The following is a 26,552-nucleotide window of genomic DNA, read 5'->3' on the forward strand; positions in this document are numbered from 1 at the left end:
TCAGTTGGTTAGAGTGTGGTGCTGATAACACCAGGGTCCAGGGTTCAATCCCTATACCAGCCAGCTGCAAAAAAAAAAAAAAAAAAAAAAAATATATTGCTCACATGAGATTGCAGAGTTAAAAAAAGCATGGCCCCTGGAGTTAGACTTTCTGGTTTTAAGGCTGTCTATACCACTTACAAACTATGGGCCTTGGGAAAGTTATTTAACTTCCTTAATAGTACCAATCCTAGATCCTGGCAAGAGAGAATCTTCCCCTAGGCTGTAACCTTTAGAACATCCTATTTATCATAATCACAAACAAATTATGAAATATTAGATAACACTTGAGTATCTCTTAATTGTTATGCTGGTAAGGGTTTTAACAACAGGGTCTCCAAAAGGTATGCCATATGTGTGTGTGTGTGTGTGTTTATACATATATACATATGCATATATATATATACACACATACACGCACACACAAAGACACTGAAATATTCAGGGGCACAAAGATATGATTCCAGCTTACTCTTAAATGGCTGAGAAAAACAAACTATATATATATATATATATATAGTCAGTAAATCTGAGAAAAATAAACCCTAAAGTTTAAGCAAGTCCATTTAAATTTATTGTAGCTGAATCCAAATCCTAATGGAAGAACATAACTACAGATCAAATAGAGATTTAAGATTATATGGAATATTATGAAGAATTTATGCCAATACAGTTGAAAATTAGAGGAACAAGATGAATTCCTAGGAAAATATAAATTACCAAAGCTTACTTAAGAAGTAGAAAACTGGGGTAGTGGGGGAGCGGTAGAGAGAAACTGGTAGAGGGCCATGAAAAATGATTACGTTGTGTTATGTTGAATATACTAACCAGCCTGATTTTTTTTTTTTTTTTAAAGATGACTGGTAAGGGGATCTTAACCCTTGACTTGGTGTTGTCAGCACCACGCTCAGCCAGTGAGCAAACCGGTCATCCCTATATGGGATCCGAACCCGGGGCCTTGGTGTTATCAGCACCGCACTCTCCCGAGTGAGCCACGGGCTGGCCCCCTAACCAGCCTGATTTGAGCATCACATATTACACACAGGTAATGATATTCGAACACCACAGATATGTACAAATCAACTATGTTACAATTAAAAAAAAAAGTAGTAGAAAACCTGAATAGTTACATAATTGTTAAAGAAATTGGATCAATAATTTTATTTTTTGTTTGTTTGTTTTGTTTTTTGTTTTTCTGACCGGTAAGGGGATCACAACCCTCGGCACGGTGTGATCTGCACCACGCTCAGCCAGTGAGTGCACTGGCCATCCCTATATAGGATCCGAACCCGTGGCCTCGGCGCTACCAGCGCCACACTCTCCCGAGTGAGCCACAGTGCTGGCCCCTGGATCAATAATTTTAAATCTTCCCACTAGGGCCCTGGCTATGGATGGAGTAACTGCTAGCAGACTAATTCTGTGCTATGCTCTGAAAGTTTGTGTCCCCCAAAATTCATATGTTGAAATCCTAACCTTTAAGGTGATAGTATTTGGAGGTGAGGACTTTGGGAGGTCATTAGGTCATGAGGATACAGCCCTCATGAATGGAATTAGTGACTTTATAAAAGAGGCCCCAGAGAGATCCCTTGTCCCTTCCACCATGTGAGGACACAGCAAGAAGATGTCTGTAAACCAGAAAGTGTGTTCTTACTAGACAATCTGCAGTGCCTTGATCTTGGACTTCCCAGCCTCTAGAATGGTGAGAAATAAATTTCTATTGTTTATAAGCTACCCAGTCTATCGTATTTTGTTATCATAGCCCAAACAGGCTAATATACCCTCTGTATTAGTCCGTTTCTGTTGCTTTTAATAAAATACATGGAACTGGGTGATTTATAAAGAAAATGAAATTTATTGCTTACAGTTTCTGAGGCTGGAAAGTCCAAAGTCCATCTGGGGGTGGCAACAGCAACCCAGGGGTCTCACATTGCAAGATGGTAGAAGCAGAGAGAGCAGATAGAGCCGGAGAGACAGACTCCTCTTCTTTTAAAGCTCTTAGAACAGGGCCGGCCCGTGGCTCACTCAGGAGAGTGCGGTGCTGATAACACCAAGGCTGTGGGTTCAGATCCCTATATAGGGATGGCCGGTTAGCTCACTTGGGAGAGTGTGGTGCTGACAAAATCAAGTCAAGGGTTAAGATCCCCTTACCGGTCATCTTTTAAAAAAATAAATAGTAAAAAAATAAAGCTCTTAGAACCATGCCCATGACCACCATTTTTAATCCATTCACTACTGCACAGTCCTACAATCCAATCACCTCTTCAAGGCTCCACCTTTCAATTACCATAGGATTTTCCGCCCTCTTAACAGTCACAGCAGGGGCTAAGTTTCTAATACACAAAACTTGAGGGACACAATTCAAGCTCCAATGAGTTTTGAGGGGACATAATTCAATCCACTACACCCTCCTACCATAAATCACCATAAAACTGGGCCGGCCCAGTGGCACACTGGATAGTGCGCCGCTTGGGAAGCGCGGTGGCGCTCCCGCCCGAGGGTTCGGATCCCACATACAGACCGGTTCCCGCTCACTGGCTGAGCGAGGCGCGGGAGCAACACCGAGGATTGCGATCCCGTTGCCGGTCCCCGGTCCGGTACGGGGGCAACACTGAGGGTTGCGATCCGTTGCCGGACATGGAAAAAGACAAAAGACAAAAAAAAAAAAATGGGCTGGCCCGGTGGCGCACTGGAGAGTGCGCCGCTTGGGAGTGCAGCGGCGCTCCCGTTGAGGGTTCGGATCCCATGTGGAGACCGGTTCCCGCTCACTGGCTGAGCGCGGTGCGGACGCAACACCGAGGGGTGCGATCCCACTACCGGTCAGGAACAAAGACAAAAAGGAAAAAAAAAAATCACCATAAAACTGGACAAAATGTATGAGGAAATTTTTTCAGTCATTACATAGCAGTTAAAGGCCATAATTCCTAAGAGAAGGAAAATTCACAAGGAGCTATTAAAAATATGTTCAAATAATTGAAGGAAAACATACTCTTAATGAATGAACAGAGAAACCAACTATAAACATGAAACAAATGGGAATTCTAAACAAAAAAATACAATAACTGAAATGAAAAAATACTGAATGGGCTTAACAGGGGATTGTAGATAGCATAAAAAGGAATCAGTAAATTTGAAGACAGATCAATAGAAATCACCTAATCTGAAGAACAGAAAAAAAATGAAGACAAATTAACAGAATTCTGTTTTTGGTTATGATGATGTTAACTTACTGAATTTGTCCTTTTGGTATAAATAAATAGATACACAAACAAAATACATGAAGCTTGTCAGATATTGGAAAACAGGCAGCACAAGGCTGCAATCCTGAGAGAAGAGAAATAAATGAGGTGAGCCTTAAGATCTCCCTAGTTTTTTGCCTGGAAGTACTTTCTGGACTATAGTGCGGGAAGTGATATCCCAGAGCATGGTAGACCCACTGAGGTAAGGAGACAGACAATGGATTGGGAAAATGGATGCCACTGTGATTAGTATTTTAGAATACCAGAGAGATGGGAGCTTTGCAGAGAAAGAGTTGCAGAAATATGCATGGAATACTCTTGAATCTTTGGTTGAACACAAAGTAAGTAGTACACACATAGGGTAAAATTTTATGAGGCTAGACAAAGAACCAAAAACGGGAATAATTCCCAGAGTTTACTCAGGGCTGACAGACATGTGAGTTTCAACTAGACAGAGTAGAAACATCTTGTTTAGCTCCTGTGAAATTAGCAGTGATCCTAGGTGGGTCCTCCCTTAGCAGTTGGACTAAATTAGCCGTAGAGTAGAGATTTTTCAGGATCTGCCCTAACAAACCCTAAAAACCTTGAAAGAAACAAATTTATCCTCAGTAACTTAACTGCCCCTCCACCCCCCAAATTCAACACCTTAAAGAAAAAACAAAATGTAGATATTCCATAAAGGAAGAGAAACAATACCCAGCATTCAATAAAAGGTTGGCAGACATGAGAAGAAGCAGGATAGTGTGACCCGTAGACAAGAAAAATCAGTTTATATCAACGGAAATGACAGAGATGATGGAATTAGCAGAAGAGGACCTTATTTATTTATTTATTTATTTAACTTTAACTTCTCGGTCTACATCGTAGTTGACTTTTGTCTCCCTTTACCTGTTCCTCTTCCCCCCCTCCCTCAGAAGAGGACCTTAAATGAGCTATTATAATATGATCAAGGATTAAAAGAAACATGTGCACATGAAGAGAGAACAAAAACTATGAAACAGGACCAAATAAAATTTCTAAACATGAAAAATGCAATACTTGCCATGAAAAATTCATTGGATTGGGAGAAGATGGAGTGGGAATCACCAGGAATCTGTCTCCCCACCTAGACAACAGTCGTGCGGGCGGAATCTGTCTGATGTAACTATTTTGAAACTTTGGAGTCTACTGAGGACTTGCATCTTCCAGGGGAAGTCTTGAGTGATAAATTGCAGTTCATTTTGGTCAGGTTCAGCTCTTAGCACAGTAGTAGCTATTCATCCCCTAGCCCCATGGGAGGCAGCTATGCACGCATTCTAGGAGCAGCTTGCATGAAGCTTGCCAGAGCCAGTGTGGGCCAAAAATGGCCCTGTCCTATAAATATTGGGGATCTATGCTCTAATCACTGATCTCTCTTTCTAATCACAAAAGTACAGACAAAGTTGGCAGCCATTATTGTTACACTTCTCCACATTGTTGGAAGCCCCTCCCACTCCAGCTGAAGTGACTTTCAGGGGATTTAAAGGGCTAGTGCCCTTTTTTTCCTTTTTACCCTTTAGGAGGCAGACATTAAAGACAAGGACTATCAAAAGCAAATGGCATATATATAGGGAAATTAGAAACTGGCTGCAGTGCCCAGGGAAAGGTGCACGCTCAAAAAAAGACCTGGGAAGACCTTAAGTTTACATCTCAGACTGATCCTTGGCACAGAGACATCCTACAACAAACAAACAAACAAAAAACAATACATAATAACAACAGAAAAACACAGCAAACTCTGGGGAAGGGGGAGAATCTGATTTCCATAGTTCCCACATTATTAGATTCAAATATTCAGTTTTTAACAAAAAATCACAAGGCATTCAAAGAAACAGGAAAGTATAGCTCATTCAAAGCAAAAAAATTAATCAATAGAAACTGTTCCTGAAAAAGACCTGAAGGCAGATCTACTGAACAAAGTCTTTAAAACAACTGCCTTAAATATGCTCAAAGAACTGAAGGAAGACATGGAGAAAGTCAAGAAAACAATGTATGAACAAAATGGAAAAAGAGATAGGAAACCCAAAAAGGAAACCAAAAAGAAATTCTGGGGCTGGCTGGTTAGCTCAGTTGGTTAGAGCATGGTGTTATAACACCAAGGTCAAGAGTTCAGATCCCATACAGGCTAGCTGCAAAAGAAAAAAAAAAAAAAGCTGGAGCCAAAAAGTACAATGACTGAAATGAATACTTCACTAGAGGGATTTAAAGCAGATTTGAGCAGGCAGCAGAAGAAAGAATCGGATCAAACAATGATCTGAAGAATCAGACAGGACAATTGAAAATAGAACAGTAGAAATGATCAAGTCTGAGAAACAGAAAGAAAAGATTGAAGAAAAGTGAACAGAGTCTAAGGAAACTGTGGGATTCCAGATGGGAAGAGAGAGAGAAAAGGGAAGAGAGAATATTCAAAGAAATAATGGCTGGGCCAAGCCCTTGGTGCACTCGGGAGAGTGCAGCGCTGGAAGCGCAGCGACGCTCCTGCCACGGGTTCGGATCCTATATAGGAATGGCCGGTGCGCTCACTGGCTGAGTGCGGTGTGGGTGACACCACACCGAGGGTTGCGAGCCCCTTACCAGTCACGAAAAGGACAAAAAAAAAAAGGAAATAATGGCTGAAAACTCCCCAAATCTGATAAAAGATGTGAATATAAACATCTAAGAAGCTCAACACACTCCAAGAAAGATGAACTCAAAGAGACCCATACCGCGATACATTATAATCAAACTTTAAAAAGCCAAAGACATCCAGTGTTTCTTTATAGGTAAGAAAAAGTATTGAAGAACATTTTTTTAAAAAGCCAAAAACGGGCCGGCCCGGTGGCGCACTGCTACAGTGTGCCGCTTGGGAGTGCGGCGGCGCTCCCGCCGAGGGTTCGGATCCCACATACAGACCAGCCGCTCACTGGCTGAGTGAGGTGCGGGTGCAACACTGAGGTTGCGATTCCGTTGCCGGTCCTGGTCCGGTACGGGCACGACACTGAGGGTTGTGATCCGTTGCCGGACACGAAAAAAGACAAAAAGGAAAAAAAAAATAAAATAAAAAGCCAAAAACGAAGAGAATCCTGAAAGCAACAAGAGAGAAGCAATTCGTCACACACAAAGGATCCTCAGTAAGATAATCAGCAGATTTCTCATCGGAAACTTTGGAGGCCAGAAGGCAGCAAGCCAATATATTCAAAGTGCTAAAAGAAAAGAAAAACCTATCAACCAAAAATTCTATATCTGGCAAAACTGTCTTTCAAGGATGAGGGAGAGGGGTCAGCCTGTGGCTCACTTGCGATAGTGTGGTGCTGAAAACACCAAGGCCACAGGTTCGGATCCCTACACAGGGATGGCCGGTTAGCTCACTTCAGAGAGCGTGGTGCTGACAACACCAAGTCAAGGGTTAAGATCTCCTTACTGGTAATCTTTAAAAAAAAATTAAAAATAATGAGGGAGAAATTAAGACATTCCCAGATTACGTTAGGTTTACCATTTGTGTTGTACAGTGGGTTTTGACAAATGTAAAATGTCATGGATCCACCATTATAGTGGATTACAGAATAGTTTCTTTGTTCTAAAAATCTGTGCTCTGCCTGTTTATCCCTCTCTACCCCTTAAGCCCCTGGCAACCACAGATCTTTTTACTCCATAGTTTTGCCTTTTCCAGAATGTCATATAGTCAGAATCACACTGTACATAGCCTTTTCAGTTGAGTGAGAGAAGCTAGACACAGAAGACGACACATTTCCATTTATACAAAGTTGTAAAACAGGCAAAGCCAATCTGTGATGAAAAAATTAGAAGAGTGATTGCCTTTGGAGGAGTGGGTTCAGAGACTAACTGGCAAGGAGCCTGTGGGCATTTTCTGGAAAGATTGTAAAGTTCTACATGTCTTGATAGGGGTTGTGTCGCCTGGGTGTATGCGTTTTTTGAGATTCACACAATGGGTTATGGTTAACTTTATGTGTCAACTTGACAGAGCCACTGGATGCCCAGCTATTTGGTTAAATATTATTCTGAGTGTGTCTGTAAAGGTGTTTCTGGATGAGATTAACATCCAGAAGTGGAATGTTCCAGGAGGGGAGGAGAAAAAGAAAAGGGAAGAGAGAATATTTAAAGAAATAATGGCTGAAAACTTCCCAAATTTGGATCAGTGGACTGAATAAAGCAGATTACCCTTTCCAGCGTGGGTGGGCTTCATCCAATCCACTGAAGGCCTGAACAGGACGAAAAGGCTGAAGAAGAAATAAATTGCATTCTCTGCCTGACTGTCTTTAAGCTATATTGGTATTCTCCTGCCTTCAGACTCAGGCTCAAACTGGAATTTACACTATTTGCTCTCCTGGGTCTCCAGCTTGCTGACTGCAGATCTTGGGATTTTTCAGCCTCCCTAACTATGTGAGACAATCAATTTCTCTGAAGAACCCAGGCTAATACACAGCGGTACATTTGACATTTGTGCATTTCTTTTTTTTTGTCCTTTTTTGAGACCTGCCGCACCGCGCTCAGCCAGTGAGTGCTGTGAGCGCACCCGTCATCCCTATATAGGATCCGAACCCGTGGCGGGAGCGCTACTGCGCTCCCAACGCAGCACTCTCCCGAGTGCACCACGGGCTCGGCCCGACATTTGTGCATTTCACTGAATGTCAATTATACCTCAAAAGATGAAAAAAGAAAGCTCCACATAAATTCTGAACTTTAGTTAATGATATGTATGCTGAAGTATTTAGAAGGAAATACTATAATTTACTTTGAAATGAATAAAAAATGATATGGATTGAAGGATAGATACAGGGAATAATAGATACATGATAAAAATATAGACCTCAATAGATATTTCTCAAAAGAAGTCATGTAGATGGCCAACAGGTATATGAAAAAACGCTCAACATCACTAATCATCAGGGAAATGCAACCCCAAACCACAATGAGATATTATCTCACCCCAGTTAGAATGGCTATTACCAAAAGACAAAAAATAACAAATGCTGGTGAGGATGCAGAGAAAAGGGAACTCTCAGACACTGTTGGTGGGAATATAAATTAGTACAGCCATTATGGAATTAGTAGAGCTAGTATGGAGTTTCCTCAGAGAATTAAAAATAGAACTGTCATATGATCCAGCAGTCTCACTGCTGGGTATTTATCCAAAGTAAAGGAAATCAGCATAACAAAGAGATATCTGCACTCCCGTGTTTATTGTAGCACTAGTCACAATAGCCAGGATATTGAATCAATCTAGGTTCCATGGACAGATGAATGGATAAAGAAAATGTCACACACACACACACACACACACACACACACACATATGAAATGCTACTCAGCCATAAAAAAGAATAAAATCCTGTCATTTGCAGCAAGGATGATCCTGGAAGACATTATGTTAAGAGAATTAAGTTGAGCACAGAAAGATAAATACCGCATGTTCTCACTCATATGTAGGAGCTAAAAAAAGCTGAGCTTATTGAAGTAGAGACAAGAATTGTGATTACTAAAGGATGGGAAGGGGAGGAAGAGAAGGTGAAATAGGGAGAGGTTGGTTAACGGATACAAAATTACAGTTCAATAGGAAAGATAAATTCTGGTGGTTTACTGTATTGCTAGGAATCTATAATTAACAATAATTTATTGTATGATCTCAAATGGCTAGAAGAGAGGAGCTCGAACGCTCTCATCACAAAGAAATGATAAATTTTTGTGATGATGAATATGCTAATTACCCTGATTTGATTATCACACATCGTATACATGTATTGCAATATAACTCTGTACCCCATAAATATGTACAAATATAATCAATGCATGTCAATTACAAAATAAATTAATGTGGTTTTTTTTGACCCGTAAGAGGATCGCAACCCTTGGCTCGGTGTCATCCGCACCACACTCAGCCAGTGAGTGCACCGGCCATCCCTATATAGGATCCGAACTCGCAGCCTCAGGCACTATCAGCGCTGCACTCTCCCGAGTGAGCCACGGGCCGGCCCTACAAAATAAATTAATTTAAAAAATGTTTTTAAAGTACAGTAAAATGGTGATGGTAGACTCTAGACGGTAGGTATACACGTTCACTGTAAAATTGTTTTAACTTTGCTGTATGTTTGAAAAACAACAAGGGAAAAAATCAGCAGTGAAATTAAGAAACAAAAAGCAAGGGGAAAATGGTTAGGTCTTGTTTGGAGACAAAGTGTTTTGTTATGGAGTGGGGCAAACAGGGGCTTCAAACTTACTGGAAATGATACATTTTAGTGGGTACATGGGAATTTGTCTCATTGCTTTTTAAAGTTACATTATGCTCTTTAGAATTACATATATTCTGAGCAATTTACAGATGCTGGGAGGAAAAAGGTCTCTTGTCTGTGGGGTTGCTAAGTTGGTGCTGCTGGAACAGGCTGCAGTCATTTTCCTCCCCCCAGCCCCCAGCCCCATGCAGAAAAGGCCTGGTCTGCAGTAGGAAAAAATGATTCCAACTAGAGCGGCAGGAACAAGCTTCTGCGTGATACATGGTGAGAAGGCCCTAGTGGGCTGAGACCCCAGTCCCTGCAGGTTCAGTTCTGTGAACTACCCTCATATCTTTCCATCACTTGCACTAAAGATTCCAGGAAATAAGTCTCCATTTTACAGACAAAGAAACTGAGGCTCGGAGAGAAAGCGACTTGTCCAGGGCTACAGAACTAGTAAGAGGCACAGGCAGAGCTCGACTTTGGTACCTTTTGCATTCTGATCTCGTTTGACTCTCGTAACTACCTCTGTTGAAAGCTAGCATTTACTGAGCAGCAAATATTAAAATATGTTCATTTCAAAGACAGAAAATGGAGGCTAGGGGTCCTTTGAGGCATGAGGGCCTGAAACTGCTGTTTGGAGATCAACTAGGCCGTTCTTCTTTCACCCTTTGCTTCTAGCCCTGGAATGTTCATGTTGTTTTTGCCTCCAGCCATGTCTTCCTTAGATGGACCTACCCATCCACCTGCCCTGGAGACATGGAGACTCTTGTGTCCCCTGCCCCAGGCAGAGTCCATCAGATTCCTTTTCTGGGGTTGCTATATAGCTACTGCAGGAAAGAATTCCTCTTGCTGCTGAGGTTGCTGCACTAGGAGGGAGTGAGTATGGGATTGCCAATGCCATCCCTTCCCCTGTGGAGAGAGCCTAGCTGAGGCCGAAGGCAGTGCACAGAGATGGGCAGATGCAGAGATAAAGCCTTCCTGCTATCATTTGTTCTCCTGGATCCAGCCATCTCTGAGGTTCTGACCAGTTATTTGAGTCAATACAATCCCCTTTTGCTTAAGCCACTTTTATTCAGTTTCTTCACCTGCAACTGAGAGTCCAAACTATCAAAAGTTCTCAGCTGCCAAAACACTAGGTGCTACTTCTGCATCTGCAACCTTCCACCCTCCACCCCCAACAAACCAGCTCCACTCACTTTGTGATTTCCTCTAAGGCTGCCTCTGGTAAGGCCAGCATCTCCACCAGCAGGGACAGGATCTCAAAGAGCAGAGTGTGGGGGTTCGGGGGAGCCATGTCCGTCAGGGCATTCTGTTCTGGGAACATGGGATGGTGTCTGCCATTACCACTTGGTGACCCTGAATGCCCACCCTCCCAACACCAGCCTTCTGTCCCCTTCTCCAGCTCTGACTTCCTTGGGCTTGTCCCTGCTCACCCACAGAGCAGAAGAAGCGCTTGGTGTCTGTCATCACAGCCAAGAAGTCTCCGAAGTCCACATGACCATCTCCTGTGGAGGCCAGAGGAGTAACTGGGTGGGCAGGGGCCTTCCAGAAGAAGTCCAGGCATTGCAACCCAAGCATAGTTATTAGCAGTTACTTATTGGGTCTGCTTATAAAAGTAATGTACATTCAATGCAGAAAATGTGGGGCACACAAGGAAGGAGAAGGCAAAAATTAAAATCTCCTGGGTTGGAAGCTACCAGAACAGCATCCTAGAGGCAGCAGTCTGGGTTCATATCCCAGGTCCACCACTTCCTATCCGTGTACTTGGAGCAAAGTCTCTTAACCTCGCTAAGCTTAAGTTTTCTCATCTACAGGGTTAGGATAATTATAATATCTACCTCACAGGAGATAAAATGAGGCAAAGTGCTTAGAACAACGGCCATGCATTTAACACATACTAAATATCTGAGACTGTTATTACTACCGTGAGCTAGTCATTGCATAAGAACGTGGACACACAACACTCCCACCTTGGCCTTCAAGACCCTGCAAGATCTGCCTGTTACCTGTCTCCAGCCTCACCTTGTGCCAAGCTTGCCCGGAACTAACCTGCTTTCCCACCTGGGGCCACCTTCTTCCCTGCTCAGGGCCTTTGCATGTGTTGCTTCCTCTCCCTAGAATTCTCTCCACCACGCTCCAACTCCTCTACTTAGCAAACGTCCTATGCATGCTTCCACCTGACTATCCCCTCCTCTGGTCTGAGATCCAGACCAGACCAGGTCCGATGCCCCATAAAACCCTTTCATAAAACCCCTGTATTTCAACCACACACTTGTAAGATCTGGAATTTGACGGAGGTTCTGTGAGGCAGGAACTGGGTCTGTTTTATTCTGCGTTGTGTTCTCAGGGCTTAAAACAGGCAGGTGCTTAGTAGCTATTCTCTGAACTACTTGACAAGTGAATGGATGGTCTCTAATCTTTAAAGCAGCCATAAGGAGGTGCTTAATACTCTCATCCGCATGTCACGGATGAGGTCTGAGGCACAAAGAAAAGAAGGTTCTTGCCTAGAGTCACACGGGGGCAGAGCTGGGGTGGATTCCTGACTTGTGTGTGAGGATTTGCACTTGTGCGGTGATGGAGGGAATAGAGTCATGACACCGAGTGGTCAGGATCCCAGGCCCTGCACAGCCCTGCTGCTCCCCACGCCCCCCATCATTCCCTGCATCTAGCTGCACTGAACCACATGTGATTCCTCTCACTCTGCACTCTCTTTCCTTTGAACAGGCTATTTCTGCCACCAGAAACGCCCTTCTTCCTCCATCTTCCTGCCTAGCTCCTGATTAATCTTTCACAACTTGGCTCAGGCATCACCTTTTCCAGGAAGTCTTCCTTCCTGACCCTTTTTTCAAGCCACTTTAAATGCTGCTTCCACTGGTGCCCTCTTCTGTGTTGGCATTTACCCAACAGCAGTAACCGTTTCTGTGAGCCTCTCAAGGGCAGAGTCTCATGTGTCTTGCACATCTCTTTACTGTCAGTGCCCTGCACAGGGACAGGCACACGGTAGGCATTTAGTAAATACTTACTGGATAAATAATACTAACAGCTAATGTCTCCTGGGCACATTCTGTGCACCAGGTACTGTGCTCAATGCTTTGCCTGGATTATCTCATTTCATCTTTACAGCAGTCTAGTGAGATAGGTACTATTATCAGCCCCATTTTACAGATGGTGAAACTGAGGCTTAGTGAAATTCAGCGACTTGTCCAAGGTCATACGGCTGGTAAAATGAGTGACCGAGTCATGGAGGCACATCCAATGAAGCATGCATGACAGACTGAAGGGAAGGGACCTCTGAGATCACCTACACCTTGGGGTCAGGAGGTAGGTCTTGGTCATCTCTGGGTCCCCAGAAACTGGCACTGAATAGGTGCTCAGGAAGCATTAGCTCTTGGAGCCAGGATCAGCTACATAATTTGTGGGACTTAGTGCAAAATGAAAATACAGGATGGATCCCTTGTTCAAAAATTATTAAGAATTGGGCCAGCCCGGTGGCGCACTGCTACAGTGCGCCGCTTGGGAGTGTGGCGGCGCTCCCGCCGAGGGTTCGGATCCCACATTCAGACCGGTTCCCGCTCACTGGCTGAGCGAGGTATGGGAGCAACACCGAGGGTTGCGATCCCGTTGCCGCGCGACACTGAGGGTTGCGATCCATTGCCGGACACGAAAAAAGACAAAAAGGAAAAAAAAATAAAAAAATAAAAAAATAAAAAAAAAATTATTAAGAATCCCTAGACTGTAGGGCCGGCCTGTGGCTCACTCGAGAGAGTGATAAAAAATAAAAAAAAATTATTAAGAATCCCTAGACTGTAGGGCCGGCCTGTGGCTCACTCGAGAGAGTGTGGTGCTGATAACACCAAGGCCACGGGTTCAGATCCTATATAGGAATGGCCGGTTCACTCACTGGCTGAGCGTGGTGCTGACAGCACCAAGCCAAGGGTTAAGATCCCCTTACCGGTCATCTTAAAAATAAATAAAAACCAGGCCGTTAAGGTGGGCCCTGATCCAATCTGACTGGTGTCCTTACATGAAAAGGAAATTTGAACACACAGACAGACTAGGGATGAGTGTGCACAGAGAGAAGACCATGTGAGGACACAGCAGCAAGGTGGTCCCTCTACAAGCCAAAGACAGAGGCCTCAGAAGAAACCAACCCTGCCGGGACCTTGATCTTGGACTTGTAGCCTCCAGCACTGTGGGAAAGTAACTGTCTGTTGTTTTAGCACCCCAGTCTGTGAAACTTTGTTATGGCAGCCCTAGCTGACTAACAGAGTTACCATGGGCGTCACCGTACTTCTCTGAGCCTCAGTTTCCTTATCTGTAAGATGGACATAACAGCAGTGCACCCTCCTAGAGCTGTTGTGTGATTCCTGTGCCTGGCACGTAGTAGACTCTGAATGTTTGTAAGTCTCGGGACAGAGCTGAAATGTGGGGCAGAGGTAGGGCTAGGATTAGGGTTGGGGTAGGTGGTGAACTGCCACGGACAGGCGCAGTACAAAAGGAAAAACCCAGAACAACTCTCAGAAACAGATGTGATCATTCGAAATGCCTGCTGGTTTGAGCTGTTGGAGCAGAGCAGTCAGCTCTTGCCTCACTAGACATGGACAGGCACAGTACAAAAGGAAAAACCCAGAACAACTCTCAGAAACAGATGTGATCGTTCGAAATGCCTGCTGGTTTGAGCTGTTGGAGCAGAGCAGTCAGCTCTTGCCTCACTAGACAGGGACTGACAGTTGCAGTGGGAACCCTGAGTTCTAAGTCAAGGTGGCATGTTGTTCATGAACTCCTCGAAGAGGTGAGGCAGTGGGTGCTGTACTTGGAAAAGGGCCCCAAAAGTGGCCAGGGAGCTTTAATGTTTTTTTGTTTTTGTTTTTGTTTTTTCCTTTTTGTCTTTTTTACTGACCGGCAACGGGAATTTTAATGTTTTTTTGTTTTTGTTTTTGTTTTGTCCTTTTTGTCTTTTTTACTGACCGGCAACGGGATCGCAACCCTCGGTGTTGTGTCCGCACCGCGCTCAGCCAGTGAGCGGGAACCGGTCTCCACATGGGATCCGAACCCTCCGCAGGTGCGCTGCCACGCTCCCAAGCGGCGCACTCTCCAGTGTGCCACCGGGCCAGCCCAGTTTTAATGTTAAAAGGAGTGAACTTCAAGGAAGGGTCACCGGGAGCCAGTAAGAGCACTCAGGGAAGGCGGAGGAAGGGGTGACTCTGGCCAAGAGGGTCACAGACTTTGGGGAGGAGCAAGGCATGGAAAGAGGATGCACACCCATTCTTGTAGGGCCAGGGCGATGCCTGGGAGTGGGATCACAGGGCCCAGCCCCAAGGACAATAAAAGGACATAGCGGCTCACCAGGTGGGGTGTTCACAACTTTTAAACTTTTTGGTGGGGGTGGGATGCTGTGGGAAGTGGGGACCTGTCCAGGGCTGGTGGCCTATTAAATGGTGAGGGACTGTCTAGGACAGGCTGGGATGCCTTCCATCCAGGCTGCCTCTAAAGATGACCCATATAGTGGGCTTGGGTTGGCAGGGGGACAGAAATGCCTCCAAAACCTAAAGCACTTTGCAGGGTTTATGTCCCCCTCTCAGAGAGGCAGCTCTGGAAGAGCTGGGCCCTGAGCCAGGGTACTCAGCATGAGTGCTTGCCCCCCGCTCTGTGGCCTTGTGAGCTTGGGTCAGTCTCCTACCCCATGCTGTCCCCCTAGGCCAAGGACAGATAACCCCCACGGGGTCCACTACACAGGGCTGTGGATCTGTAACAGTGTGATCTGTAAAGCACCCCACTCCACCCGAGCCTGGGAATCCCAAAGGACCACGGACTCTGCCTGGCGAGGGGCTGCCCTCACCTTCTTCTTGCTTCAGGGTGAGGGGCTCCTCAGACCTCTCCTCCCAGCTCTGATACAACTTGAGGCTGCGCTCTTCTGGCTCCCGCCTGCAGAGGACAGAACCAGGCCCAGGGCAACATCCAGATGCCCACCCTGGCTTGAGGCAGCCACCAATAGGTGCGGGAGGGGCTGGGGAGAACTTTGCCAGAGGAGGACATGGGAACAGCCCTGGGGGAGTCCTTGGGGGGCGTCGGGGGAGAGACCAAGAGTGACAGGAAAAGGGAAATCCAGAGGAGGAATGAGGCGAGGGAAAGGGGGATTGGGGGAGAAGAGACCACTTCGGGGGGAATTAGAGAAAAGGCATCAGCCATGGAAAAGGAGACAGGGAGAGATGTGGGGGAGACAGAAATGAGGAGAGATGGAGAGAGGGGGACACACGGGAGGGAACCAGCAGGTGCAGTGACAGGGACCAGAGTCTGCAAGAGAGAGATGCCAGGGACTTGCATCTGGGACAAGGCTGTGATCTTGGGGGGCTTTTTAGGGGGATGGGGGAGTGGGCAGTGGCTCCTACCGGGCCTTGGTGTAGCCCAAGCTCCTCTCATTGTTCTGGTGCAAGATTTCAGTCCTTCTCCAGCCCAGGTCCGGGGCAGGGGCTGGCAGGACTGGGCCTGACACTGAGGCCAAGACCGCGGCTCCCACAGGGGCAGGGACTGGCCCAGGGACTGTTGGCCGGGCCCATGATGGGGCTGTGGCAGGGGCCGAGATGGGAGCTTGAGGCAGGGTCAGAGGCAGGCTTGGGGCTGGGTTGCCAGCAAGGGCTGAGGTGAGCACAGGGGTCAGGGTCCTCGGGGACTTCCGGGCTGGCAGGGCCCGGGCCTTTGAGGCCCTCCGATGGGTGGCTTCCTCCTCCTCCACCTCCAGCAAGCACTTCATGAAGCCCTGCTGGGGGTTCCTGAGGTTCTGGGCCCCTGCAGCCATCACGAGCTCCTGAGGCTGCTTCTGCGCACAGCCCAGCTCCCTCCTCTCTCCAATGTCCTTCACCTCCTGGGGACAGGGATGAGATTCAGGAGGCCTCCAGCTGGCCAGACTGCCCCACAAGGCTTCTCCCTACCACCCACTCTCGGGGTCCTTTCATTTCCTCCCCCCTCTCCCAACTTTTTTTTATTGTGATAAAATACACATAACATGAAATTTACCATCTTAACTATTTAAGTGTACAGTTCGGTGGTATTAAATACATTCATAAAGTGCAACCATCACCATTAGCCCTCTCCATAACTCTTTTCATCTTGCAAAATTGAGATTACACACCCATTAAATAACCATTTCTTTCTTTTTTTGGGGGGGGGCAGCTGGCCAGTATGAAACCTTTGACCTTGGTGTTCCCAGCACCATGCTCTGTGGAGTGAGCTAACTGGCCAGCTATCCCCATTTAATAATAACTCCTTATTCTTTCCTTCTCCCAGCCCCTGGTAACCACCATTCTACTTTCTCTCTCTATGAATTTGACTCCCTAGTATTTGTCTTTTTATGACTGGCTTATTTCACTTAACATACTGTCCTCAAGGTCTGTCCACGTTGTAGCACATGTCAGAATTCCCTTCCTTTTTAAGGCTGGATAATATTCCATTGTATGGATGTACCACATCCTGGTCATCCATTTATCCCTCGATGGACACATGGGTTGCTTTTGTATATTAGCCATTGTGAATAATGCTGCAATGAACATGTGTATACAAATATCTCTTCAAGACCCTGCTTTCGGGCCGGCCCGGTGGCACACTGGAGAGTGTGCTGCTTGGGAGTGCGGCAGCGCTCCCGCCAGATCCCATGTGGAGACCGGTTCCCGCTCACTGGCTGAGCGCGGTGCGGGCGTGACGCCGAGGGTTGTGATCCCGTTACCGGTCAGTAAAAAAAAAAGACAAAAAGGGAAAAAAAAAAAAGAAAAGGGACGGAGGTGCCTGTTTACCCGCGCCGGACTCACCGCCGCCGCCGCCGCGGGATCTGAGTGCGGGCGCGGGCGCTCCCGGCAAGCGACGGTGGTGCTGCCTAGAGTACATGCTTTTGGATCCAAGCTTCACTTTTCAAATGTGGAATCCTAGGCCTTTGTTGTTCTGCCACAGAACTGAGAAGTTGTGCCAAGAATGAAGCTTTTGAAAAATGGCGACGGGTCTGGAGCGCCCGCGTCAGGAAACAGCGCGATCCTGAGAGCTGTGTGCTGTGATACCAGAGTATTGACTGCATTTCCAAGAGCAACAAAGGATGAATAAATCTTTCAACAACGATCCTACATCGACAAATAAGCGGCAGCGGGTTCGAGGTTTTGGGGCCGACACTGAAGAGGTCTCCTGAGAGCGCCCAAGCCCGGCCGCTGACAACACCAAGTCAAGGGTTAAGTTCCCCTTACCGGTCATCTTTTAAAAAAAAAAGACCCTGCTTTCAATTCTTTGGGGTATACAACCTGAAATGGAATTACTGGATTACTTGGTAATTCTATTTTTAGTTGTTTGAGGAACTGCGGAACTGTTTTCCCAGTGGCTGCATCACTTTCCATTCCTACCAACAGCACCCGAGGGCTCCAGTTTCTCCCATCTTCTCCCACACTTGCTATTTTCTTTTTTTTTTCTTGTTGGTAGTAGCCACCCTAACTGGCATGAGCCTAGAGTCCTTTGTGATTCCTCTTTTCCAACCCACCTCTCCACCACGCAGCTCATTAGCAAATCCTGTTGGCAGCACCTCCCAAATCCCTACTCACTTCCTACCACCTTGGCTGCGACCACCCCAGACCAAGTCATACCACCCTCTCTCGTCCAGGGCGCTGCCAGCCTCCGCCCTTGGCCCACACCACATTCATCATCCACCCAGCTGCTGCATCGGTGTTTCCAGCCCACATCAGCTCATCCCACACTCTTGCCTAGAACTCTTCAATGGCTTAGCTTAGACCTTTATTCCAGAACCCTCACCCTGGCCTGCAAGACTCTGCACGACCGGCCCCCACCATGCCTCTGACCTCACCTCCCAGCCCCTCCTGCCCTCCTGCCTTCTCCTACTCTGTCCTGCCTGCTGGGCTTGGTCTGGACGCCCTCGTTTCCACCAGAGTCTTTGTGCACCTGCTGCCTCTGCTCAGAACGCTCCCATCCCGTATCTGTGCAGGCTCACTCCTTTTTGCCATTCAGATCTTAACTCAAACGTCACCCCCTCGACTGCTGAGTACTCCATCAGAGTGTCCTTCAACCACCTCCAAATCGTTCCCCCTTCTCCACTTGGTTTGCTCCAAAGCTTTGTTATTTACAGTGAAACTGTACTAATGTGTTTACGTGTTAATGGTCTCTCTCCCCTAACCAGATCATAAGCTTTATTCACCATTAAGTCCCCAGTGTCACAGCTGTGTTTGGTGTGTCGTCCTCAATAAATTTGTGTAACTAAACACTAATTATTTCACTTTTCTCAAAAACGTCTGAAGGGCTGGCCCGGTGGCGCACTGCTACAGTGCGCTGCTTGGGAAGCGCGGTGGTGCTCCCGCCGACGGTTTGGATCCCATATACAGACCTGCCGCTCACTGGCTGAGCAAGGTGTGGGAGCAACACTGTGGGTTGCGATCCCGTTGCCGGTCCCGGTCCGGTACGGGCGCGACACTGAGGGTTGCGATCCATTGCCGGACACGAAAAAAGACAAAAAGGGGAAAAAAAAAAACGTCTGAAGAGCCAGGTAGTAGGAACAAAGCACTTAGTGAAGGGTGAGTGCTCAGCAAACGGTAGTGTTGAAAAGAATTATAGTTGGGTATTCTGTGGCTGATGGAGTTTGGATGTGTCGTCCCCTCCAAAACTCATGTGGAAATTTGATCCCCAATGTGGCAGTGTTGGAAACTGATTGGGTCATGGGGGCGGATCCCTCATGAATGGATTAATGCTCTCCCTGGGGGATGGGGGGATCCTGAGTGAGTTCTCTCTCTATTGCCATGTGATCTGCTTGTACCCGCCGCTCTCTGCCATGAGTAGAAGCAGCCTGAGGCCCGTGCCAGATACAGCTGTCCCAGAATCGTAAGCCAAATAAACCTCTTTTCCTTATAAATTACCCAGTCTCAGGTGTTTCTGTTATAGCAACAGAAAATGGACTGACACAGTGACCCAGAAGGGAGCCCCAAATTTCCCCCTTCCAAAGACGACTCTGATCATTTTCCTGAATTAAGGCCACGTGTTCAATTTCTGTCAGGCTTCAGACAAACAAACAAACATCAAAAACAGCTCTGGGGCTCCCACTCCACTGTGATGGCAGGGGACCCACATGATGGCTACGAGTCTGATCTCACTGTCATCGTCTTTCCCATGGCCCTCAGGCAGTGCTCCCAAAGTCCTGGGCCTCTGCCCTGTCTCAGATACAGCCTCTGAGCCCCAGGGCAGGGAGGGGTCTGTCTCAGACCCTTCATCATCATTCTAACATCCAGCACCAACCTTTGCTCCCAGCAGGTTCGCCTGTGGGCGAACAATGATGCGAAGCCCCTGGCATCTTTCCCTCCAGCTTCTCAGTCCCTCACACATCTGGAATACTCTCTCTGCCTTCCCTGGGCCCCTTCCAACTGGCACCAAGTGTCCTGCACATGCTGCTGGACTGACCTCTGTGCAGCTCTGCTGTCATTGCCCTGCCACTCCTGAGCCTGCAGTGGCTCCCTATGACCTTCAGACCCATCCCTCCACCCACCTATGCAACACATACTCACAGGCACACAGATGCTGGGGTGCATAACTCCCACCCTCAGGATGCTCACAGTCTAGTATTTATTCTCAGGCCCAGCCTGTGCAAAGTGTTAAGAGGGATGTGGAAGAGCCAGATCCAAACACCTCATTCCAGTGCTGTGCAGGACAGCTCTCCAGGCGGCCTTGGACCAGCCAGTTCTCCCCACTTTCTCGCTTGTAGGTCTCAAAAATAATTGCAGAACGTGCTGGGAATGCAATATCCTGAGATAGGGAGGGACTGGCCAGAACTGCCTGGGCTCCATTCCAATCCCCCCTTAGAAATAAGATATCCTTCAACAGTGTAGCCCAGCAAATCATGTTTCCCCAGGGTATAAAACCCAGGCTGGGCTGCTTTCTGGAGTCCCTTGGGGGACTGGCTTGCAATGAATCCTAGGTGTCTGTTGTTCCTGCTACCTATCTATAAGTAATAAACCCGCTTCAATTAACTTGTGTGTGGGTGTTCTGCCTCACTGGACTCAGACAAATTGGGAACCATTGCACAGTGAACCTTCTTCACAAACTGGAGGCTTCCTATCATGACCCAGCCTAGCTTTCCAGCTGCCCTGTCCATTATATCCAATAGTCTTGTTCCACAAGACCCAACTTTCCATTGTCACCCCTGGCTCCATGTTCATTCCCATCTCTGTGCCTTTATGCTGGGCCTGCTGCCTGGGTGCACTTTCTACTCCCCGGCTATGTCCATATTCCATCCCCCCTGTGTGGCCTAATGTCAGACCTTCCTCTCCAGAAAGACTGCCTGATGACACCAAGCTCTGTCCCTGAATGCCGGCAGCATTTCTTGTCCAAGACCTCTCCTCTGTGCTAGTCCCACCAGCTCAGACACAATCCTCAGGAGCAGGTGCAGGCCCCTGCTTTCCTTGTCCTTTCCCTCCAAGCACAGGGCCCGGCATGCCATAGACACGCCATACAAACTTGTGGAACCAAATTGTGCCCTCTCCTCTCCCACCACCACAGTGTCCAGCCTGGGCTGTGCATGCGTGGTAGGGAGGGGGAGAAGGAGGAAATGCACACACCAGGAATATTTCTTGTTTCTCCTCTGACCTCCCATCAGTTCAGAGAGGTATCTGGTATTATTCCCACCCATTCATTTATTCAACGAAGTCATATTGAGCATCTACCAGGTGCTGGGCATTGTTTTAGGCACAGACCATAAAGTAGTGGGGGGAGAAGGAGGAAATGCACACACCAGGAATATTTCTTGTTTCTCCTCTGACCTCCCATCAGTTCAGAGAGGTACCTGGTATTATTCCCACCCATTCATTTATTCAACAAAGTCATATTGAGCATCTACCAGGTGCTGGGCATTGTTTTAGGCACAGACCATAAAGTAGTGAATTAAATTGAGTGGCTTCCCTCATGGAGCTTATGTTCTGGATAATAAATAGGTTGACAAATTAATAAGATAATGTAAGATAGAGAAGGTACCACAAAGACGATAAAAGAGGGTAATATGATAAATAGGTAGAGTGGCTGTGGCTGACAGGCTACTTGAGGTTGGGTGGCCAGAGCAGGCCTTGCTGAGAAAAGTGACATTTTAAGTTGAAAGCTGGATGACTACACAGAGTCAGCCACGATAATGTCAGGGAGAATTTCAGGCATAGGGTATAGCACGTGCAAAGGCCCTGAGGTGGGAATGAGCTGAGCATATTCAAGAGATGGAAATCAGACCAGAGTGGCTAGACATAGGGTCTTATGAGTCTTGGTGAAGATTTTGGATCTTATTCTAAGAGGATGAGGCATGGATCAGAGTGATGAGAGGGGGGTAGAGGGAAGGGATGGATTCAGGATTTATTTTGTAGGTGGTGCTAGGAAGAGCTTTCTGATGCTCTGGGTGTGAAGGGATTGTGGAGGGGAAGAGAGGAATCAGAAAAAGAGGAATGATTTTGAGCTGGTTGGCATGAACCCCTGAGTGAAAGGTAGTGTCACTTGCTGAGATGAGGAAGATTAGGGAGGAGCAGGTTTGAGGTGGGAAATCAAGTGTTCTGCTCTGGTCATGTTCAGTTTGAGAAGTGAATTGGCCACTCAACTGGAATCCAAGTAGGCAACTGGATATATGAGCCTGGAATTTAAAGGCAAGGTCTGGCTTGGCGATATGGATTTGGGACTCATCGGAGGGTCTGAATGAGATCACCAGGGAGAGAGTGGAGATGAGAGATCAGAGGGTGGAGCCCTGAGGGTGGAGAAAATGAGAAGGAACCAGGGAGAGGGAACCAGGGGTGGAGCTGTCCTGGAGCCTGGGGAAGACAGGATGAGAAGGTTGGAGGCAGCCTCTGGGTCGTACACTGTTTCGAGGTGGGCTCTGTGAGCCCAGAGCTATTCCATTTGATTTAGCAAGATGCAGATTGTTGAGACCTCAATACAAAGTCTCCTAATAGGACGGGTTGAGGAAGGACATGAAAGTGGAGTGGGTGAGGGTGGACAGCTCTTGAGCCATTGAGCGGAGAATGGAGGACGGAACTAGAGGGGAGCGTGGGCCAAGAGAGGTGCTGGAGTGTGGCTTTTAATATTGTAGCTACTAACCTATGTCTGCATGCTGACGGAAACGGTCCTGTACAAATGGGGAGATTGGCTCTGTGGGGGTGGGAGGAGAGGATGGGATCGAATGAATAAGTGGGAGGGCCAGCAGTTGATGGGGACAGGGACCCATCTTCACAGCTCCTGTTGTAACCAAGCGAAGGAAGGAAGGGTGGTGGGTTTGGGAGTGGCTCTCCTCATCTGATGCTTCTTGTCCTTTGGAGACACATGAGGCAAGACAATGGCATGGGGGGATGCTGTTGTGAAAGGACAGCCTGGAGTGGAGGGGGAGTGTGGCATGGCCAGGGGACAGCTGAGGATTGCCAGGAGCATCTGCCATGAGTGGTCGTTCCTGGAAAGCAGAGCCATCAATAAGACAGGGTCTTCTATAGCCATGCCGGGCAGCTCAGAGGCAGGTGCAGGGTATGTAGCTGGTCGGGTTTAGCCAGCACTGGGGGTTATGTCAGTGAATACAGCAGAAAGAGACAGGTGTTGGCAGCGGTGCGATGGTGATGACTGCATATTTGCTTCAGTCATCATCCCAATATGAGACTTTTTATTGAGGTCTCAATAAGCTCCAGTTTGCTAAATCAAATGTAAAAGCTCTACCAAGGTCAAGGGTTCAGATCCCTGTACTGGCCAGCTGGGGGAAAAAATGTACAAGTTCTGTCCATGCAGAGCCCACCACGAAACAGGAGAAGTGGCAGAGCTGGCAGAGGTGGGGATGGCTGAGGGGGCCTCGGGGAAGCCTCCAGATGTTCAGGGAAGCTTTGGATTGTGTGGCTGTGGCTGAGGGCAAATGGCTGGAAGAAACCCATGCTGATGGGGAACAAGCCATAGCCTGAGATGAACCCAAGGGCTTCAGAGTGTATAGCATCCCTGCCCTCCACCCCAAACACACACACACATACACAATGCACATGTGCAATCACACACACACACACGTGCACATACGTGTGCACACCCTCGCACATAGGCACACCCTCACACCTTCCCATTTGACTCCGAATACATCCATTCCCACCTCTGCCCCCTTTCTCCTCCTGATTTCCCCCTCACCTCCCCACACCGTACCCCTCTCACCACTATAGCCCTACTTACTGGTGGAGGAGGAGGCCCTGGTGCTGCTGGCTCCTAAATGGGGGAGAAACCCCCAGGTGGGGGAGGGGCTCAATGCAAGGCTTGTCCCTTGCACCCACCTCTCAGCCCCCAGGACATTCAGTTCCACCACCCCAGCCTCATCTCCTTGGCCTTCTCATCTCAGAGGGGCTCCTCATTGCCTTATATCCTCATCTGTACAAGTCCACGAACCAAAGATTTCTGGTATTAGAGCTACTATACAGATGGGAAAATTGAGGCCCAGAGGGGCATGACTTGCCCAAGGTCCTGCACCAGGTCAGGAGCAGTCAGGACTAGAATTCACCTCAGCAGTAGCTTAGCAGGAGAACACCCTTGCTGGGGACAGGCAGCAGGCAAGGAACAGCGTTGGAGGATGACTTACTCTTCTTTGGGTGTTCTAGGTCCTGGTGTGGATTCAGTAGCTTAGCAGGAGAACACCCTTGCTGGGGACAGGCAGCGGGCAAGGAACAGCGTTGGAGGATGACTTACTCTTCTTTGGGTGTTCTAGGTCCTGGTGTGGATGGCAGGAAGGGATTGGCTGACTTTCCTTCGGGAGTCACCACAGGCATCAGGAACATTACTTCCTGAGAGCTGTCCTCATGTCCCCCTGGGCCAGGCTTTGGCAGAGCCCCTTGTGGCCTGAAGTATAGCAGGCCCACCTCCTTGGGGGGCTCATCGCCCAGTGGCTGTCCATAGCTGTCCAAAGTACAACAAAGCTCTGTTGGCTGCACCATGTCTGGCCCATTTGCTGCCTGGTGACCTGGGATGAACTGATACTGCAGGCCCTGCTGAGGACAAGAACACCAGGGGTGGGGAGCCCCATCTTGGTTCCCAGGTGAACCTCCGCACTCACCTGGAGACCAGTTATCACACACTTATGATGGTCCAGACACTGCAGGAATTATCTCACTGGGCTTTCCCAGCACCCCAGAAGGTAGCTCAGGAATTCCCCTATTTTGAGGGATGAGGAAATTGAGGCCCAGAGAAGACATGGCCTACCCAAAGTCTCATCTATGCTTCCCTGTGGTGGTGGAAAGGGAGCCTGTAAAAGCAGGAAGATTCCCTTCAAGTGGGATTTCCCAGGGGATGTTTCAAAGAACAAAAATCCTTCCCGGTGCTCCTTAATAAAGGGGGTTTTACACTATCTGATTTCAGGACTTATTATAAAGCTACTGTAATCAAGACAGTGTGGAATAAGGATAGATAAATAGCTCAATGAAACAAAAGAGAATCTAGAAATAGAGCCATACATGTGATCAACTGATTTTCGACAAAGGTGCAAATTTAATAAAGAGCAGTCTTCAACAAATGGTGCTGAAATGATTGGATAGCCACTTGCAAAGAAAAATGATTTCGATCCAAAACTCATACTGTGTATAAAAATGAACTCAAGGTGGGTTCTAAACCTAAATGCTAAACCTAAAACTATAAAACTTATTGAAGAAAATATAGGAGAAAATCCTGTGTGACCTGGGGTTAAGCAAAAATTTCTAAGATATAACACGAAAAGTTTGATCCACAAAAGAAAAAATTGATAAATTGGACTCCATCAAAATTAAGAACTTCAATTCTTTGAATATTACTAGTAAGAGAAGGGAAAAGACAGGTCACAGATTGGAAGAAAACACAGATCATATATATGATAAAGGACTTGTATTCAGAATAGATAAGAACTCTCAAAACTTAATAATAAGAAAGCACACGACCCAATTTTTTTTAAGAAAGTGAAAAGACAATCCACAGAATGGAAGACAAAGATTTGTTAATTATATATATCTGATAAGAGTCTAGTATTCAGGATATAAAAAGAACTCTTACAACTCAATGATAAAATGACTACGGCAATTAAAATAATGGGCAAAGTATTTGAATAGACATTTCTGCAAAGAAGATATACAAACAGCCTATAAACACATGAGAAGGTGCTTGACATCATTACTGATTAGGGAATCGCAAATTAAGATCACAATGAGCTTCCACTACACACCTACTGGAATGCTTGAAATTCCAAGTTTTGAGAGGATCTGGAGCAACTGGATTTCTCAGACATTGCTGGTGGGGATGTAATGTAGTACAACCACTTTGGAGAAAAATTTGGCAGTTTCTTGGCAAGTTAAACACATAACATATGATTCATTCCACTCTTAGGTATTTTTCCAAGAGAAATGAAAGCATATGTCCATATAGACTGAATGTTCATAGAAGTCTTATCTGTAATAGTCAAAAACTGGGGACAACCCAAATGCCCATTAATAGGTGGATAGATAAAGAAATTGTGGTATATCTATACAATGGAATACTGCTCAGCAACAAAAAGAATAAAGTATTGATACACACAATAACATAGATGAATCTCTAAATAATCATGCTGAGTGAAAGAAGCCAGACGAAAAGAATATATACTGTAAAATTCGATGTATGTAAAATTCCAGGGAATACAATCAAATCTGGAGTGACAGTCAGTGGTTGCCTGGGGATGAGAGATGAGCAGGAGGAGGGAAAACAAAGGGCACAAGGAAACTGTTGTGGGGTGATGGGCATGTTTGTTTTCTTGATTGTGGTAATGGTTTCATGTACAGTGTACCTATGTCAAAATGTTAAATTGTACACGTAAGTATGTGCAAGTGTATATCAATTATACCTCACTGAAGGTGTTAAAAAAAGCCCTGGGGCCGGCCCGGTGGCGCACTGCTACAGTGCGCCGCTTGGGAAGTGCGGTGGCGCTCCCGCGGAGGGTTCGGATCCCACATACAGACCGGCCGCTCACTGGCTGAGCGAGGTGCGGGCGCAACACCGAGGGTTGCGGTCCCGTTGCCGGGCCCAGGCCGGTCCGGGCGCGACACCG

The 26,552-nt window shown here is 46.9% G+C and overlaps 2 protein-coding genes across 2 annotated transcripts in view; both read right to left on the bottom strand.

Moving 5' to 3' along the window:
• Window positions 1–23,806, bottom strand: part of SPATA21 (spermatogenesis associated 21) — a 28,829-nt gene extending 5,023 nt beyond the window's left edge. The window contains exons 1-6 of the mRNA XM_008582906.1: window positions 23,788–23,806; window positions 23,690–23,715; window positions 15,892–16,364; window positions 15,342–15,427; window positions 10,936–11,007; window positions 10,699–10,816 (exon numbers count right to left, since the gene is read on the bottom strand). Of these exons, the coding sequence (XP_008581128.1) occupies window positions 10,699–10,816; window positions 10,936–11,007; window positions 15,342–15,427; window positions 15,892–16,364; window positions 23,690–23,715; window positions 23,788–23,806 (794 nt within the window). The remainder of the gene's footprint in view (window positions 1–10,698; window positions 10,817–10,935; window positions 11,008–15,341; window positions 15,428–15,891; window positions 16,365–23,689; window positions 23,716–23,787) is intronic.
• Window positions 23,807–24,192: 386 nt separating this feature from the next.
• LOC103598854 (spermatogenesis-associated protein 21-like) overlaps window positions 24,193–26,552 on the bottom strand; it is a 7,456-nt gene continuing 5,096 nt past the window's right edge. Inside the window, exon 4 of the mRNA XM_008582907.1 lies at window positions 24,193–24,495. Within this exon, the coding sequence (XP_008581129.1) occupies window positions 24,193–24,495 (303 nt within the window). The remainder of the gene's footprint in view (window positions 24,496–26,552) is intronic.

Source organism: Galeopterus variegatus, unplaced genomic scaffold, assembly GCF_000696425.1.
Source record: "Galeopterus variegatus unplaced genomic scaffold, G_variegatus-3.0.2 Scaffold2757, whole genome shotgun sequence".
In the NCBI taxonomy this organism is placed as follows: Eukaryota; Metazoa; Chordata; class Mammalia; order Dermoptera; family Cynocephalidae; genus Galeopterus; species Galeopterus variegatus.